The sequence below is a fragment of the Salvelinus sp. IW2-2015 genome, linkage group LG9 (assembly GCF_002910315.2).
Source record: "Salvelinus sp. IW2-2015 linkage group LG9, ASM291031v2, whole genome shotgun sequence".
Lineage (NCBI taxonomy): Eukaryota > Metazoa > Chordata > Actinopteri > Salmoniformes > Salmonidae > Salvelinus > Salvelinus sp. IW2-2015.
Window position 1 is genome coordinate 14,599,010 of NC_036849.1, and position 16,848 is coordinate 14,615,857.

Genomic DNA, 16,848 nt, shown 5'->3' on the forward strand with positions numbered 1-16,848 from the left:
TTTAGAACTGCTGAGTTTATTTAAGCAGCATAGATCAAAGCGGGACGAAACCCAAACGCTGTTGTGCTCAAAATATATCTTCATAAACAAAAAGGCACAGGGCGAACCCAAAGTGCAAAACATAAAGTACTCAGGAAATAGTAGGAGAGATTCCCCTCGGGAAACCAAGTAACATTTGCATATACAGTGATAGAGTGGGGATTGGAACCAGGTGTGTGTAATGATGACGAGACAAGTCCGGGATTGATGAGTGAAGGGCGTTTTCCAGCAGTAGGTTCGGCAGCAGCTAGAAGGCCGGCGACGCTGAACGCCTGAGCTGGACAGGACGGGGAGCCAAAGCGAAGGCTGGTGTGACACCCATCCTCTCCAACTAAGGTTTCACCAACCTCCTGTGACCTACAAACCTCTATTCTACCACTGTCTGCAGGAAGTCATCCTCTCTCATCCTCTCTCCCTGCCTCCTCATGGAAATCTCCCACCAGGCTTTTGAATTACTGCTGTGGTCCCCAGAGGCACTCCTCTGGTAGAGGAGATGGAGTAGTACGTGGAAGATAAGATGTCAGAGGAAGTGCTGTCAGAGCTCTGCATCAGCCATCAAAGCTGCATTGGCATGACACAGCAAGTATAGCCAAATCATCACACTAACTAATCATATGATACCTTGTGGTCATGCCCAAACCCCAAGCCCTTGACCCGTAGTCCAGTAACACATTGGCTCCAAAATGTAATCCAAGGGACATCTGGTCTGTGGGCACACAACTCTCTCACGCATGTAGGTCTATACACAGACACAAACATGAACATAACAATGCTCACATATGCACACACATGCACATACACACACAGCTGAGTGATGACATTGTTTGTCCACAGACACACAGTTATTAACTCCACATCTTGGCCGGAAATATAATGTACAGAGGAGTTCTTATATCCTGACATGTCCTTGACTGTAGGAGAGACTGTTGTCTTCCAAACCATAGAATAGGTTATACACCACCCTATCAGAGAAAATACTAAGGCTACACTCTGAGAAAAATAGGTGCTATCTAGAACCTATAAGGGTTTTCCATTTTTGGTTCTTAGTAGAACTAGTTTGGGTTTCATGTAGAACCCTGTCCACGGAGGCTTCTACATGAAACCCAAAAGGGTTCTACCTGGAACAATTAAGGGTTCTACCTGGAACCAGAAAGGGTTATCCTATGGGGACAGACAAACAACCCTTTTTTTTATGTGTGTGTTTGTCTTCATGCGTTTTGTAATTTTGTGTATTGTATATTTTAAGTGCTTGATGTATTTATGCAGGGCTCATCTGTAAAAGAGACCATAGTCTCAGTATGACTTCCCCGTCAAAATATGTTAGCAGGTGTTATGGCAGGTGCAATCAATGCAGTAAATGCCAAACAAGCACACAATAACCAACAATTCAAAAATAATCAAAAGTTGTTTTTCTGAGCAGTTGTTTGCAATTTACAGATAGACCTGTAGCGTATCTAGTCTACTGTAGAACTCCACTTTGGGATATCTCAAAACTATGCCTGTATGAAAGTGCAGTCTGGTTTAAAAGCATCGTAATGATTAACTTTCTAACAATATTTGATCTTTGCTTCTGTCATGCGCAGGTTGTCTCGAGCCCGCATTTTTGCTGTGATATTGTTGGTTACACAAGACTTCTGTAGCTACCTGTCACTACTGGTCGAGGTGAACATGAAAGTGAAAGCAGTGAAATCCCCAGATTGGTAGGCCTAGTCACCGCTCCAGACGGTAAAAGGTGTTGCTCAGGTGAGTGAAGCTATATTCTTTTGAAATTTAAAAGGGTGTATGCTTATGAGAAAAATGTATCTGTATGTCTGTAATGCTTACCCCTATAGAAAATATGAGCAGGGGATTCTGCTGAGGCAAATTGTTTTTACAGACTAGGTTTCATGCAAATTGGGGCATTTGTCATACAATTGAACTCTTTAGCCTCTGCATGCTAAGTATTACTTCGAAAATGGTGATGAATGTACTATAAGGCTATGCAGAGACATACTTCAATAGATACCAAACGGCTCTTTCCATTTTTACAGGCAAGTTTTAACATGTCACTGCAGCTATCAACAAATAAGCTGTCTCTCTGATGTAAATTTAAGTGGGGAGGATGTTTTTTCATCAACATTGTTGGGGAGTAGTGAACTACTGTACAGTTAAACTAGTAATGTAATTACATTTTGCAGTAGCTTGGTGGTAGTTGTTCTAAATTCAAATCTTGGTAGTGTTTTCAGTGGTATCTTGCTAGTGTTTTGTACATTTTTGCCACGTAGTGATACAGCTAACTACTGGAACTACACTACTAATAAAATATGGGTGAAGTAGGCAAGAATGTCCTTTCTTTTTCGTCATCAAACCTGCCTAATTCTCACTTTTGTTTTTAATAGGCTTAATTACACATTCTGTTAACATCTGACTCCAGAGTGAACTGTTCTTGCAATTTGTAGTCTATGACATTTCATATTTAGATATGGTAATTTTTCACGAAGTAGTATGGATGTAGTGAACTACTTTTTCTAAGTAACTTAATTTAAGTAAGCTATATTTTTCTTAAGGGCAGCTTTGGACACTTACTGACAGTTGTGGCTGTTTCGCGTGATGTATTGTTGTTTCTACCTTCTTGCCCTTTGTGCTGTTGTCTGTGCCCAATAATGTTTGTACCATGTTTTGTGCTGCTGCCATGTTATGTTGCTACCATGTTGTTGTCATGTTGTGTTGCTACCATGCTATGTTTTCATGGCAGATGATTACATGGGCTGCTTTATATAATTAACATTTCAATATTTATTTATTTTTTCCATATTTTCTCATTGTTTCTGTGATCATTTTCTTTTTTTCTTTTTTTACATGTAAATTAAATTCTTTAAGAGTCTTTCCTGTTTAAGGAGTATTTTAGTATTTTGATACTTTGTGCAAGGCAATTGATCAGCATTAAAAGCTTGTGGATGGGGCTTCCCGAGTGGCGCAGCGGTCTAAGACACTGTATTGCAGTGCAAGCTGCGTTGCTACAGATGCCGGTTCGATACCTGTCCGTGTCGCAGCCGGCCGTGGCCGGGAGACCAATGAGGCGTCACACAATTGGCCCAGAGTCGTCCGGTTTAGGAGAGGGTTTGGCTGTCCTTGTCCCTTTGCGCTATTGCGACTCCTGTGGTGGGCCGGTCGCCAGGTTTACGGTGTTTCCCGGAAGCCAGCCGTACACATTGGTATGGCTGGGTTCCGGGTTAAGCTTGCAGTGCGGCTTGGCGGGGTTGTGTTTTGGAGGGCTCTCGACCTTCGCCTCTCCTGAGGCCGTACGGGAGTTACAGCATGTGTATGTGTATAATAGTAATATTTAAAATGACTAAATTGGGTAATTTTGTATACATTTATTTAAATTTGCATTGGGACGCTTCTTGGGGGATTCAGTTAAGATGCCGGCAAAGTCAGCTCAATTCCGATAGAGTAGACGGAAATGGCTCGATGTACTGTATTCTGGGCAGTCATTCATTTTGATTACGGATTGAGTCTGACACCCGATTCCAGGCCGATTCAATCAGTTCCGGTCCCCCGGAAGAGGGCCGCTTCTGGGCCAATTCTTCATTGCTAGCTGGGAAGAATTTGTTCTTAACTGACTTTCCTAGTTAAATGAAGGTTAAATAAAATTAAATAAGAAAGCTTTAGTGTAGCTTAACTTCTTCCAGTATGAAGTAATTGGTAGCTTGGTAAACTATATTTTCAGAGTAGCTTCCCCAACACGGCAAATCAATTAGGGGGTACCTTGGTTAAATGACCACACTCGTACCTTAAAAAGTGAACTTAGAAAAGCTGAACATAAATGGAAGGCCTGCAAACGTCAAGTATTCTGTGAGATAATGAAGGATCTGATGAGAAACTACAATGTTGCGGTTAAAGATGCAAGAGTGAAAGTTGTTTTTGAGCAATTGGTGGCTTATTTGAGTATGAACAACTTCAGTCAGGTTTCCGCTCACTTCACAATACGGAAACTGCTTTATTGAAAGTCAGTAATGTTAGGTTCTAATTATTAGAGTAAGAACTCGACGGACACTGTGGAAGCTTAAACCAAGTTTATTCTTCCCAAAGGATTGAACAGCTGAATCGACAAAAACATGTTTACAATAGTGGTGTTACATGTTTACAAATGTACCCCACTTTGGGTGGAGTCTCCTCCTTCTTGCTAAACATTGCATCTTTATTGCTAGGCAGGAAACTAAGTGATACGAGTAATAAACTTTCGACCCCCATCATCACTAATTCATGACTCTCTCCCCTTATCTCCCCTTATCAATGCCTGCCACATATGATCGTTTTCCCTATACTCAGTACATTCCAAGCTTAACTGCACCCACCATAGACCTTCCTCCTACAGATAACCATTCACTTCTGGTGTAGACCCTCTAAACCTAAGCGCTCAATATTTCAATAAGGTACCTGATAATTAACCCTATCCCAAGTTTAGGAGTTAGAACCCAGAATCAATCAGTAATAACCTTCTGTTGGCTGCCGATGCTGGTGAATGCTCTATCCTAGTTCTTTTGGATCTCAGTGCCGCCTTCGATACTATCGATCATAACATTCTTGTCTACCGGCTGGAGAGTTGGTTGGGAATCTACGGTATTGCCTTCGATTGGTTCGGGTCATATTTATGTGACTTACGTTTCTCAGTGAGCATGGGTGGTTCAGTATCGTCCCCAGCAACTATTCACTATGGTGTCCCTCAGGGGTCAATTCTAGGCCCAATCCTTTTTTCCCTGTACATGTGTCCCCTTGGTGACATCATTCGCGATCACAAAATTCAGTTTCACTGCTATGCGGATGACACACAGCTTTAGTTACCGATCAGATCCAGTGATCAAGCTAGTGTAGCTACCCTTCACAAGTGTCTTGTTGATATCATATGTTGGATGTCTGACAACTTCTTCCAGCTCAATGACAAGAAATCAGGTTGTTTTATTTGGCCCTCACCTTGCTAGAACCCAGACTGAGAATAACCTTGGTCCTTTGTCCACCAATGTAAAGCCTACAGCCAGAAACCTTGGTGTCTTCTTTGACCCTAATCTAAATCTTGATTTGCATGTAAAGAAGATTGTCCAGTCCTGCATTTATCATCTTAGAAATATAGCCAAAGTCAAGTATTTTATTTCAGTCGCTGATCAGGACAAAGTTAATCATGATTTTATTTCCTCACTCCTAGACTACAGAAAACTGCCATTAGAGCCCCTAGACTTTGGAATGGTCTGTTAGAGGAGATCAGGTTTGCGAATTCAGTGCCCCTTTTTAAATCCCTACTGAAGACAGACTTTTATAAAAATACATTCTTAGCAGTGACTTGTGAATTATTTGTCCCTGGCCGAGCGGCATATTAGAATATAATACTCCCTACATAGTAATTACAGGTTGTATCCTAATATGATTCTTACGCAATATAGGAATGCTACCCTTATTTTTAACTTGAGGTACTTTGCCAGGTTGGGTTGGTTACCATGATGGCACATCCTGTCTGTCACGTATACTCCCTCTCCGGCGCTCGTGGTCATCAGGCTGCTCATTATTACGCACACATGTCACCATCGTTACGCACATCAGCACCTCTTCAGACTCACCTGGACTTCAAAAGTTTGGGGTCACTTAGAAACGCTCTTGTTTTTGAAAGAAAAGCAAATTTTTTATCCATTTAAAATAACATCAAATTGATCAGAAATACAGTGTAGACATTGTTAATGTTGTAAATGACCCTTGTAGTTGGAAACGGCAGATTTTGAATGGAATATCTACATATGCGTACAGAGGCCCATTATCAGCAACCATCACTCCTGTGTTCCAATGGCACGTTGTGTTAGCTAATCCAAGTTTATCATTTTAAAAGGCTAATTGACCCTTTTGCAATTATGTTAGCACAGCTGAAAACTGTTGTTCTGATTAAAGAAGCAATAAAACTGGCCTTCTTTAGACTAGTTGATAGACTAGTTGATAGCTGTGCTAACAATTGTAAAAGGGTTTTCTAATGATCAATTATCTTTTTAAAATTAAAAACTTGGATTAGCTAACACAACGTGCCATTGGAACACAGGAGTGATGGTTGCTGATAATGGGCCTCGGTACGCCTATGTAGATATTCAATTTTTTTTTAAATCATACATTTCCAGCTACAGTAGTCATTTACAACATTAACAATGTCTACACTGTATTTCTGATCAATTTTATGTTATTTTAATGGACAAATTTTTTTGCTTCTCTTTAAAAAAAACAAGTACCCCAAACTTTTGAAAAATAGTGTATGTCACTCCCTTTGGTTCTTTCCCTAGGCATTATTGTTTCTGTTCCTGTGACTCTGTGTTCCATGTCTGTACGCTGCTCGTGTTTCTTGTTTTGTTCCATGTTCGTTTATTTATTAAAATTATTCACTCCCTGTATTTGCTTCCCGACTCCCAGCGTATACGTTAGAGAATAACACCTCACCAAAGTGGAGCATCAGGGATAAAAAAAAAAAAATCTGAGTTTGGGTGACGTCAGGTCTGGATGCCGCAACCGGGGATGCCTCAGCTGGCTCGTCAGGTTTCCATGCCTCGGCCGTTTCGTCAATTTTACAAGACGCGGTTGGCTCGGCAGTCTCCAACGCCTCAGCCAGGTCGGCAGGCTCCCACGCCTCAGCCGGCTCGACAGTCTCCTACGCCTCAGCAGGCTCCCATCCCTCAACCTGTTCATCAGGTTCCCGCGCCTCAGCAGAAGCAACCGGCCCTCTCCTTGTCCTCGGGACTGTCCTCCTTCTGGTCGGCGTCCTGCAACTAGAGCCGCGCATCAGGGAGGGGGCACTGTCACATACACTCCCTCTCTGGCATTTGAGGTCGTCAGGCTGCTCATTATTACGCACACCTGTCACCGTCATTACGCGCTTCAGCGCCTCATCAGACTCACCTGGACTCACTCACCTGCCTGATTACCTTCCCTATATATGTCACTCCCTTTGGTTCTTTCCCGAGGCGTTATTGTGTCTGTTCCTGTGACTCTGTTTGTGTTCCATAGACATACGCTGCTCAGGTTTCTTGGTTTGTTCCATGTTCATTTATTTATTAAATTATTCTCTCCCTGTACTTGCTTCCCGACTCCCAGTGTACACGTTATACTGCCCCTGTTCCTCTTACCTTCAAGAGAAAATAGCATGTTGTCTGTAAACAGAAGCTGTTCCTGCTGACTGCTGAGACAGGCACCAAAAGCTACAGGCACTTTTAACAACACATTCCACAGACACCGCCTTACCTGACTCAAGAGATTTATTTTTTAGAGACATTTTTCATCTTTCCCCTACCATTTTATTTTAGTAACCAGGGACATTCGATGGCAAGCGGTGATCAGATGGCAGAGATTGGGGAACCTGGGGACATGGAGGAGGTGAATGAAGCTCAGGGTCTAGAGGACGGATCCTCCCTCAAATCCACCATGGAGAGGAACAGGAAGACCCAACCCGACGGCCCGGTGAAGGAGAAGAAACTGGGGATGATGAAGCAATTCAGGGAGAGCATGAAGCGGGTTGGAGAGAGGAGTCCTCTGGCCTCAAACAGCAAAGGGTCAAAGGACAGACCCTATTCAGACCAGGGGGGGGACAGTATTGACCCTGAAGTGACATCTCTGACCCATCAGTTGCCGCCCCCTCACTCACCAAGTAAGTTTTACTCGGGTTTGTCCCTCTGTCAAATTAAGTGAGTTATGAAATATCCTCTTTAGTCAAGAAATGGCTTCCCAAGGTCATGGGAAGAGGAAGTCTCAGGAGACACAGGATGACAATATAAATTACAGGAAGGACTCTCCTATGCACTGTATTGGGGACTTGTATTTATTTATTTTCAGCCTGACATAGGCCAGACTGAGCAGGGGGTTTTCCTCATTACTCAATAACTTACATTCCTATCTTAATCAGAAAACAGCTCTCAACCAAGCAGGATATACACTAACATAACTAACCTTCGTAAAATAACAAATCTGACAGAAGCTGCTTAACCAGATGCCAACGTAGTATCTTTTTCTGTTTGTGCGTGTGTGTGACTGTACGACTTTTCGTTTGTACACACACACACACAAACAGTCAGCACACCCACTATTACACTGAAAAAGTAGTTACATTTCTACCGGTATTCATTTTCAAAGAGATCAGCAACTCTCTCTCTCGCTCAGGTTTGAGTGCTGGGTCTCCTGTGGCCTCTCCCCTGAAGAGTCCAGGTGAGTTTTTTCAAAGGAAGGAGGGAGAAGAGATTGCAGAAGATTCACCACCATCCCAGAAAAAAGACTCCAGAACACACTCAGGTACACTGCTGTTAACCCAACCGACCAGAACTTGTTCTTGTCAAAGGTTGTTTTTAAAGGTTGTTTGCAGTAGGCATAGATGCTGTTCAAAGACAAGCACAAATACATCTCTTTCACTGAGAGAATTCTAGAGAGCTTTGTTGGGATATCCTGAGTCTTTTCAAGGTCTTCATAATCTGATCTCTGTATTGGCCATCTATAGACTCATCAACCATTGCTTCCATTCGACGGAGTTTGCGACTTAAGAAGGACAAGACCCTCAAACAGGAGCCGCTCCAGCCTGTCACTGAGATCACGGTGGAGGAGCGTGTAGAGATCAAAGAGTCATACATACTCCCAGAGATACCCCTCACACCCCTCTCAGGTGAGGCTCACCCCCCCCCCTCTTTCTCAATCACACTCTCTTTCACTTTGATTTGTCTCGTCCATCTTTCTTTGTTTTAGCAACAGAGATCACAAGAGATCTTATCTGTGATGTAAATCACTATGCTTGTGTGTGCAGTATGTGTGTATTAGGTAAAACAGCCTGAACTTCCACAGACGGATAACAGTCGTCTCTCTATGCACTAAGGCCTTCACTCTGTCTGCTCTTACTCTCCAGTGATGCAGATCAACGAGCTGATTAAGACTGAGGTGCTGGAGGAGGCCCACCTGAACCTCCTCTCCCTACGCCAGGAGTTCCAGCGGGAGAGGGATGAGTGCACGGAGGAGGCCTCCCCCATGGAGCTGGCCAAGAAGGAGAAGGACCTGAGCATCCTTTACAGAGCCATGCAGGAAAAGGTGAAGGAGATAGTGCGCAACTCCAACAGCCTTCCCTCCCGCAACAAGGAGCTCCTGATTCATGTGGCCCGCGTCATCCAGGAGGAGGAGAAGAGGGAGGCAGAGCCCGGGGGCGTGGTTGGGCTAGGGTACTGGCGGGGTGCCTGGAGGGAGGCTGTGAGCGAGGGGGTCGAGGAAACGTTGAAGAGAGTTCATCTGGACAGGCCCGAGCAGAATGCCTCCTGGCTGGCTATCCACCTGGGTCTGCTGGGCAAGGCCATCGTAGAAGACTTGGAGAAGGTGAAGGGAGAGCTGCAGGGCTCTTACCCACCCAGCTTCAATGTGTTCAGCACCTACATGAGCTCTTACCATGGTGCAGTCAGCCAGCACCTGAACACACTTCAGCAGCAAGTGACAGATCTGAAGGACTACTACGCCCTGCTGGACTGGATCATCAATAGCTATGAGAGGTGAGGAAGACTAAAAGTAATTGTCTTGACTAAGAAGTACAGTGTATATAAACAAAATGTTTTCTAGGACTCAAAATGGTGAGTATTATTGTATCTGAGAGACACCATCCCTGTTAAACAGTGAGAAGATAATGAGCAGTCCTTCATTGAGACCAGAGATGGAGGCTGAGAAAACAGGCCTCTCACTGGAGGAGGGCTTCCTGGACCAGCTCAAGGGGAAATACTGCATGCGGGCTAAGGTAAGGGATCGGACACTCCTAAGAGACAGATGGAAAGATGTTTAGGAGGAATTCAGATTGAAAGCAGGTACACTAGAAGAGTTTACAAACATTTTTGTTATATTTTGCTCATCAGTCCTTTAGCCTTTATTATTCTTTTGCTTTCCATGTCTTTTCCAGGAGGACATGAGAGCTTCGCTGGATAGAATATTAGAGCTTGAAAACGAGGACATTTGGATAAAGAAACAGGCACCAGAGACCGATGATGAACACTTCTTGAACTCTGAGATACACATGGATATTTGGACGGTATTGTTTTGTCATGATTTCATATGTTGCAATACTGTCATATCTCCATTAGAGGGCAACATTGCCTACTTAGTTACATTTTCATTGTAGTGACAGGCTACTATTACTTTGTAAGAGTTGAAACTGATGTTGCTTTCTTTGTAGAAAGTTAAGAGCAATGCTGTTAACTCCAAGATGATTGATGTGAACCTGGAGATGAGAGTAGTCTGTTCCTGCCTGGAAGAGTTGGAGCAGTTTCCCAAACGGTATGCTCTGCAACAGTTCTGCAACAGCATTTCGCTACACTCGCAATAACATCTGCTAATCATGTGTATGCGACCAATAAAATGTTATTTGATTTGAGTCTGCTTTTTCTATCTCTATCCTAACCATTATTCACTGGAAAAACAAAACCGGGCCTTCTCCTTTGCTTGTTAATAACCCCATGCCTTATATATGTTTTATCTCTCCATCTCCATAGATTTGAGACTAAATTAAGGTACTGCTGTAACAGTGTGGAAAACCCTTCACTTTGGGCTGACTATCAGATAACCTACATCAACAGCTTTACAGCTCTTAAGTAAGTCTGACTCCTCTTCACTACATCCGGTAAACAACACTCCCCCCGAATGCGGAAGACACATTTCAGTTGAATACATTCAGTTGGACAAAAGACTAGGTATCCCCCTTTCCCTTTCCGCCACCCACAATGGAGACTTTTATGTCCTGGACAACAGTTGCTAGGCAGTCAGTTCAGCTTGCCAGACACTTTGGGGTGCATTCACCAAAGGAAGGTGTGAATAAATGAGACATTTGACTGCTGCCTAAAAGATTTACCTGAGAACAGAAGTCTTGGATCAGAAGAACAGTGTCAGTAACAATTAGTTTAATACTATCTCAGTGATTTGATGCACATTTTTTGTTTGCAACCATATTTTAATGGTATAATGTCATGCATTTAGGTACAAGTTTAACTTCACTATGTCTGATTTGAAGTTGCCACTTATGCAACAGAAGTGTGATGGAAAACTGGGACGATGAAACAACTGTAAGAGAGTATTTATTTAATGTGCATTTTCTGTGGAACCCAAATAAGCTAATTTAGTCTGCCTGCAAGATGCTGTTCAAGATAACCATAAAAAATACACAAGTCATGTTGAATTATGGATAAATATGTACAAACCAACTCAAACATACTCAAACACATGCAGGCACAGTGGCACACTATATCATATTATTGTATAAGTGAAAGTGTATTGAAGAGCAAAGCTGTTTCCAGCCAACAGGCATTTCTGAAGTATATCACTGCCAGTCTAAAGAGAGAAACACCACGTGGTTTCAGGGAAACGGAGCTGCGCAAAATAACTGCCTAGGGGTTTAAGCTGTAGAAAGAGTAAGACCTCTCTCCATGCTCAGAGCTGGTAATGCCACTGAATCAATCCACAGCATGCCTATGTCAGTCAAAAAAAAGGAACATAGTATTAGAGATGGGCAGAAAAAGTCAGAATTCTCTTCTGCAGATTTAGTTATTCATGTTCAAGGAGACAGGACACTCAGACGGCCAGATATAACTTTATACTGTTTAGCCGTATTTCCTACTATTGGCATAATGTTTGTTTGGATAATCTCATGTCGCAGCTCTATCAAGACAACATAGCCCTTCTTCCCCAAATGACCAAATCCATCTGTCACAAATGTTTCCAAACAGACTCCGAAAACACCACCGTTTCACAAGAAACATCACATAGTTACACAAACAAAACATCATTCTGACAACCCCTGTTGAAACCCTCACGCCATTCCCCCTTCACCCCCCTTCCCCAACGTAGTGTTCTGATGAATTGAACATAGGTGTGTATGAATGACAACCTGACCTAACCTCTGACCACTTTCATTTCCCTCTTTCTCTTCCTCCAGGGAGCATATGGAGGGCTACAGGGAGAGCTGCCCAACACAAGTGGACCATCTCAGCAGAGAGGTGGATGGCCTGGTCCATAGACTGGTCCAGGGCCTGGAGGACCAGTTTAAAAATGATGTCAGGGTAGGTTAGGAAGTTTGAATGACCTTTGACCTTGTCCTCGTTCTACAAATGCCCTGATAGCCTGAGTTGATCAGAGTGTGTTGAGGTGATTGAGATTTGTCTTTGCTACTGTAACTTTAGTCCGTCCCCTCGCGCGAACCAGGGACCCTCTGCACACATCAACAACAGTCACCCACAAAGCATCGTTACCCATCGTTCCACAAAGGCACAAATAACTAGCTAGCCATTTCACATCCGTTACACTCACCCCCCTTTCGACCTCCTCCTTTTCCGCAGCAACCAGTGATCCATCCGGGTCAACAGCATCAATGTAACAGTTTAACTTTAGTCCGTCCCCTCGCCCCGACCCGGGCGCGAACCAGGGACCCTCTGCACACATCAACAACAGTCACCCACGAAGCATCGTTATCCATCGCTCCACAAAGGCCGCGGCCCTTGCAGGGCAAGGGGAACCACTACTTCACTGATTGAAAGGCTATTAGCGCGCACCACCGCTAACTAGCTAGACATTTCACATCCGTTACACTACTTGTCTCGGGTGACCTGGAAGTTACTTAGTTTGGTAGCCTACTGATTTACTCCTTGCACATGTTTTTGTAAAGGCTTTTAAACTAAGGTCTCAATTGCTCCTGCTGTCAATGTTATGGATGGGGGATCAAAAACAAACAAACAAAAAAATGTGTGAGGGAATGGGTGGGTTAATATGCGTCTGTTTCTTCCAGCCCTACCTCAGGAGAATGATGACGAGGAAGTGGCTCTCCACAGATGAGGACTTCCAACAGCTGTATAGCAGTACAGAGAAGCTGACCCATCGCTGTTTACAAATGAAATCTCCATATGCACAGGTAAGGAATCGGGAAGTGCTGTTCATATTGTTTTAAATTAAGGATATAACACTCAATTAAGCAAATACTCAGAATTTTACTTGGTGATATGGTGCTGCTAGTGATAGACAACATTTAGAGACAGAATACAGACACCGGAGTTTAAACAAAGTTTACATACATTATATAATACAACTAAGTAGAGTGAGCATAGAGCTATAAAAGAATGAGCCGTTTTTTTCAGCTGCCACAAGTAGTACATGCGCTGGTGTTCCTTCTTGGTGACCGTTGTGATGTCCTTCCACTTGAGCTTGTGGGAGTTGATGGTCCCCAGGAATTTGAATGATTCAGCAGTGCTAAGAGCTGAGCCATCAACGTCAAGGGGGAGAGATGGGGGAGGGCGGTTTCTGAAGTCAACCACCATTTCCCGCGGTTTTGCCTTTGTTGAGTTCCAAGTTATTACGACTGCACCAGGCCACTAGCCGATCGACCTTTCCACAGTACAAGGACTCATCGCCATTGGTGATGAGACCGACCATAGTGGTGTCATCTGCAAACTTGAGTAGTTTGACAGATGCGTTGTTGAAGGTGCAGTCATTGGTGTAGAGTGAGAAGAGGTGAGAGCATGCAGCCTTGCAGCGCTCCGGTGCTGAGAGAAAGAGTTCCAAAAGGTGTTTTTCCTGTTTGGCAGGAATTCAGTGATCCAATGACAGATGGAGCTGGACACATTCAGCTGGGAGAGTTTGTCTTGTAGCGGTTCTGGGATGATGGTATTGAACGCAGAACTAAAGTCCACAAACAGTATCCTTGCATATGTCTTTGGATTCTCCAGGTGTTTGAGGATGTAGTGTAGGCCCATGTTGACAGCGTCATCCACAGACCAGTTAGCTCTGTAGGCAAACTGCAGTGCTTCGAGGAAAGCGTCATTGATGTTTGTGAGATGGAACAGTACCAGACGCTAAAAAGTTTTCATGATGACCAAGGTGAGTGCTACAAGTCTGTAGTCATTCAGACAGGAACAGTGCATTGCTCTAGTGTCTGGTTGAATATGTCTGTGAAAACGGGAGAGCTGGTCAGCGCAGTGCTTAAGTATGGCTGGAGAGACCGTGTCCGGGCCAGCAGCCTCCCTGCTATTCTCTTTCCTCAAGAGTCTTGCTGGAAGGTGACCATGCATAGACTGGAAAATGGATTAAAGTAGCTTCTTGAGTTGATGTGGAAATTTCGGTGAACTGCCAGGAAAAGCAGTAAAAGGCAGAGGAGGATGGATGTCACTTAGTTGATTAGGATGATGTCAGTCACGTGAAAGAATGTAAACAGTGAAAACAGCAGACTTTCATTTCTCTTTTTAATTATTTTCTCTTGCCCCACTGTTCCCTGTGTTCCTCTGCATCAGACCTTTTGGAGCCGCTTGCACTACTACGTGGTGAAAGAGTATGTCTCCCAGCTGATGAAAAACAACTACTCCTGTAAGAACAGGAAGCATGACAAAGCCGCCACCAAGATGAGGGCGCAGTGGGATAAACTCAAGGATCTGTTTGAGGAAATGGTAGCTAACACTTCTTAACCCTGAACCACAATCTGACCGTTCTAAGATTGTTTTATCAATTTACATCCACACACATTCCACTTTTCATGTTCATTCAACATTGTTTAAAATGTAGAATACTACAATACATAGATTTGTTTCATCGTTATGTCTTTGTGTTTTGAGGAATGTTACTTTGTATAATCAGAAAGGCCCCTCAGTGCTGTCATTAAACAAATGACTTGTTATAACCATTCAAGACTACAAGACACACAAATACTTTCCTCTTCTATAAGACAACCCATGACTGGCTCCACCGAGTAGGAGACCACCTGAGTAACATCATTGGGGAAACAAACAAGAGGGACATAAAGAACCACCTGAAACTTTTAGTTGCCGACTATCCAGACATCAGGTAATACCATTGCATCTTCCTGAGGTCACATCTTGTATCTGTTGATTTTGGTAATCAACAGAGTATACCGGTGTAATATGCACAGTATAAATTACAAAAAAAGAGCAAGTTAAAAAAACATCATATGAATTCTACTCTGACTCTGTTATGGCCCTGTTGCTGTGAAGAGAGAACAGCAGTGGAAGACAAAGTAGGTCAGTGGTTAGCAGTGTTCATCAGACAGGGGGAGCATGTTGACAGTAGCAGATTGAGAGGGAGCAGAAAGCATTGTTGATTCCTGAGAGCAGTAGAGCAAGATACTTACCCTCAGATTACACAGACCCACACAGATTTCGAAAACAAATCAAATTTTGAACAACTCCCATATCTATTGGGTGAAATACCACAGTGTGCCATCACAGCAGCAAGATTTGTGACAAGTTGCCACAAGAAAAGGGCAACCAGTGAAGAACAAACACATTTGTAAATACAACCCATATTTGTTTATTTTCCCATTTGTAACACTGTCCATAATATGACATTTGAAATGTCTTTATTGCTTTGAAACGTTTGTGTGTTATGTTTACTGTTCATTTTTTGTTTATTTCACTTTTGTTTATTGTCTATTTCACGTGCTTTGGCAATGTTTCCCATGTGAAAAAAGCCCATTGAATTGACTACAAAGCAGGGTTGACAGTGGGGGGTGTTCCCCGATGAGGCATGACCACTTGTATGTTGTGCTGTACTTTCCCAGAACATTGTCCTGGTCTGGGTTTTTAATTGTGCTGTACTTTCCCAGAACATTGTCCTGGTCTGGGTCTTTAATTGTGCTGTACTTTCCCAGAACATTGTCCTGGTCTGGGTTTTTGTGAACCTCTCTGACATGTGATTTGTTGATTGAACTTTAGTAAACTACATATCAAGATTCACTTAATTTTTTGTCTCTGTCTGCAGTAAGAAGCACCTGTCGGCTGTGCTGTACTTCAGGGGCTTGATGCGGGGCAGGGAGAGACAGGTGATCCTGCAGCGTCTCACTGAGCTGAAGAGGGAACTGGGAACCGCAGGGAACATTGGAGATAATAGAAGAGCCCTCTTCAGTGACATGCAGGTCACAGTCACCAATACAGACTGTCTGGCTGACATTCCGTTGTTCTGCATCCTCCCAGACAGACAATAAACGGACCTAGATACAGGAGCCTACACAGAGATGATAACATAACCAAACTGTCTGCAAAATAACATACTGTATCACAAGTAGGATCACCTCGCACAAATCAAACTTAGAATAATGATTAATATAATCAAAGGGATGCTTTAAGACGCCTCATTTGTTTCCTATCATGTATTGTTACTACAGCCCACTGTCGCAAAAGAAGCTTAGGACACAAATAATAATGGGGCTGATTGCTAAATGAAAGATCAGCTTTAATATTGCAGATTGTGGCTTCCCTCAATGTAATTGTCTGCATTTCCAATCCCCCATATATTTTTTTGTAAATATATCTATTAAAAAATATATAGATATATTTTCCTTTATTTTCCCCTAACCCTACCATCCCTCCCCTAATTGGCATAAACTAATGAACAACAACACGTAGGCTTCTACATACTATATACATTTTACGGACACAGTATATTTTACAATAGTTATCTTTTGTTTGTTTTTAGTCCCGTCCTTCAGCTCCACTCAACCCTTCCCATCTATCTCTGAACACCATTTCATTTGGCATATATTTTTTAACTGTGCTGTTTCACAAAACTTCTGAACCTTTATATTCTCATAGATTCTACATATTGTAAATAAATAAATACTAATTTTGCTAAGAGTATTATTATAGTATTGATCGATTGACTATGACTTTTTGAATCACCCAGCAGTGCTATTTGCAGAGGAGGACTGTAACGTTCGTCGTAATCCTCCTCGTCTGAGGAGGAGCAAGGATCGGACCAAAGCGCAGCGTGGTTTGAATACATACTTTAATATATTAAACAAAGACGAACACG

At 43.0% G+C, this 16,848-nt stretch overlaps 1 protein-coding gene across 1 annotated transcript; it reads left to right on the top strand.

Annotated features, from left to right (window-relative positions):
• Positions 1 to 1,692: 1,692 nt before the first annotated feature.
• On the top strand, positions 1,693 to 16,554 carry LOC111968633 (exocyst complex component 3-like protein 4). The gene is made up of 14 exons (XM_023994351.2): positions 1,693 to 1,782; positions 7,347 to 7,687; positions 8,197 to 8,325; positions 8,528 to 8,689; positions 8,927 to 9,554; positions 9,676 to 9,793; positions 9,953 to 10,081; positions 10,226 to 10,326; positions 10,542 to 10,640; positions 11,978 to 12,101; positions 12,824 to 12,946; positions 14,319 to 14,471; positions 14,747 to 14,865; positions 15,799 to 16,554. Exons 2-14 carry the CDS (start codon positions 7,363 to 7,365, stop codon positions 16,019 to 16,021), a joined length of 2,433 nt encoding a protein of 810 aa, XP_023850119.1. The 5' UTR covers positions 1,693 to 1,782; positions 7,347 to 7,362; the 3' UTR covers positions 16,022 to 16,554.
• Positions 16,555 to 16,848: the final 294 nt, after the last annotated feature.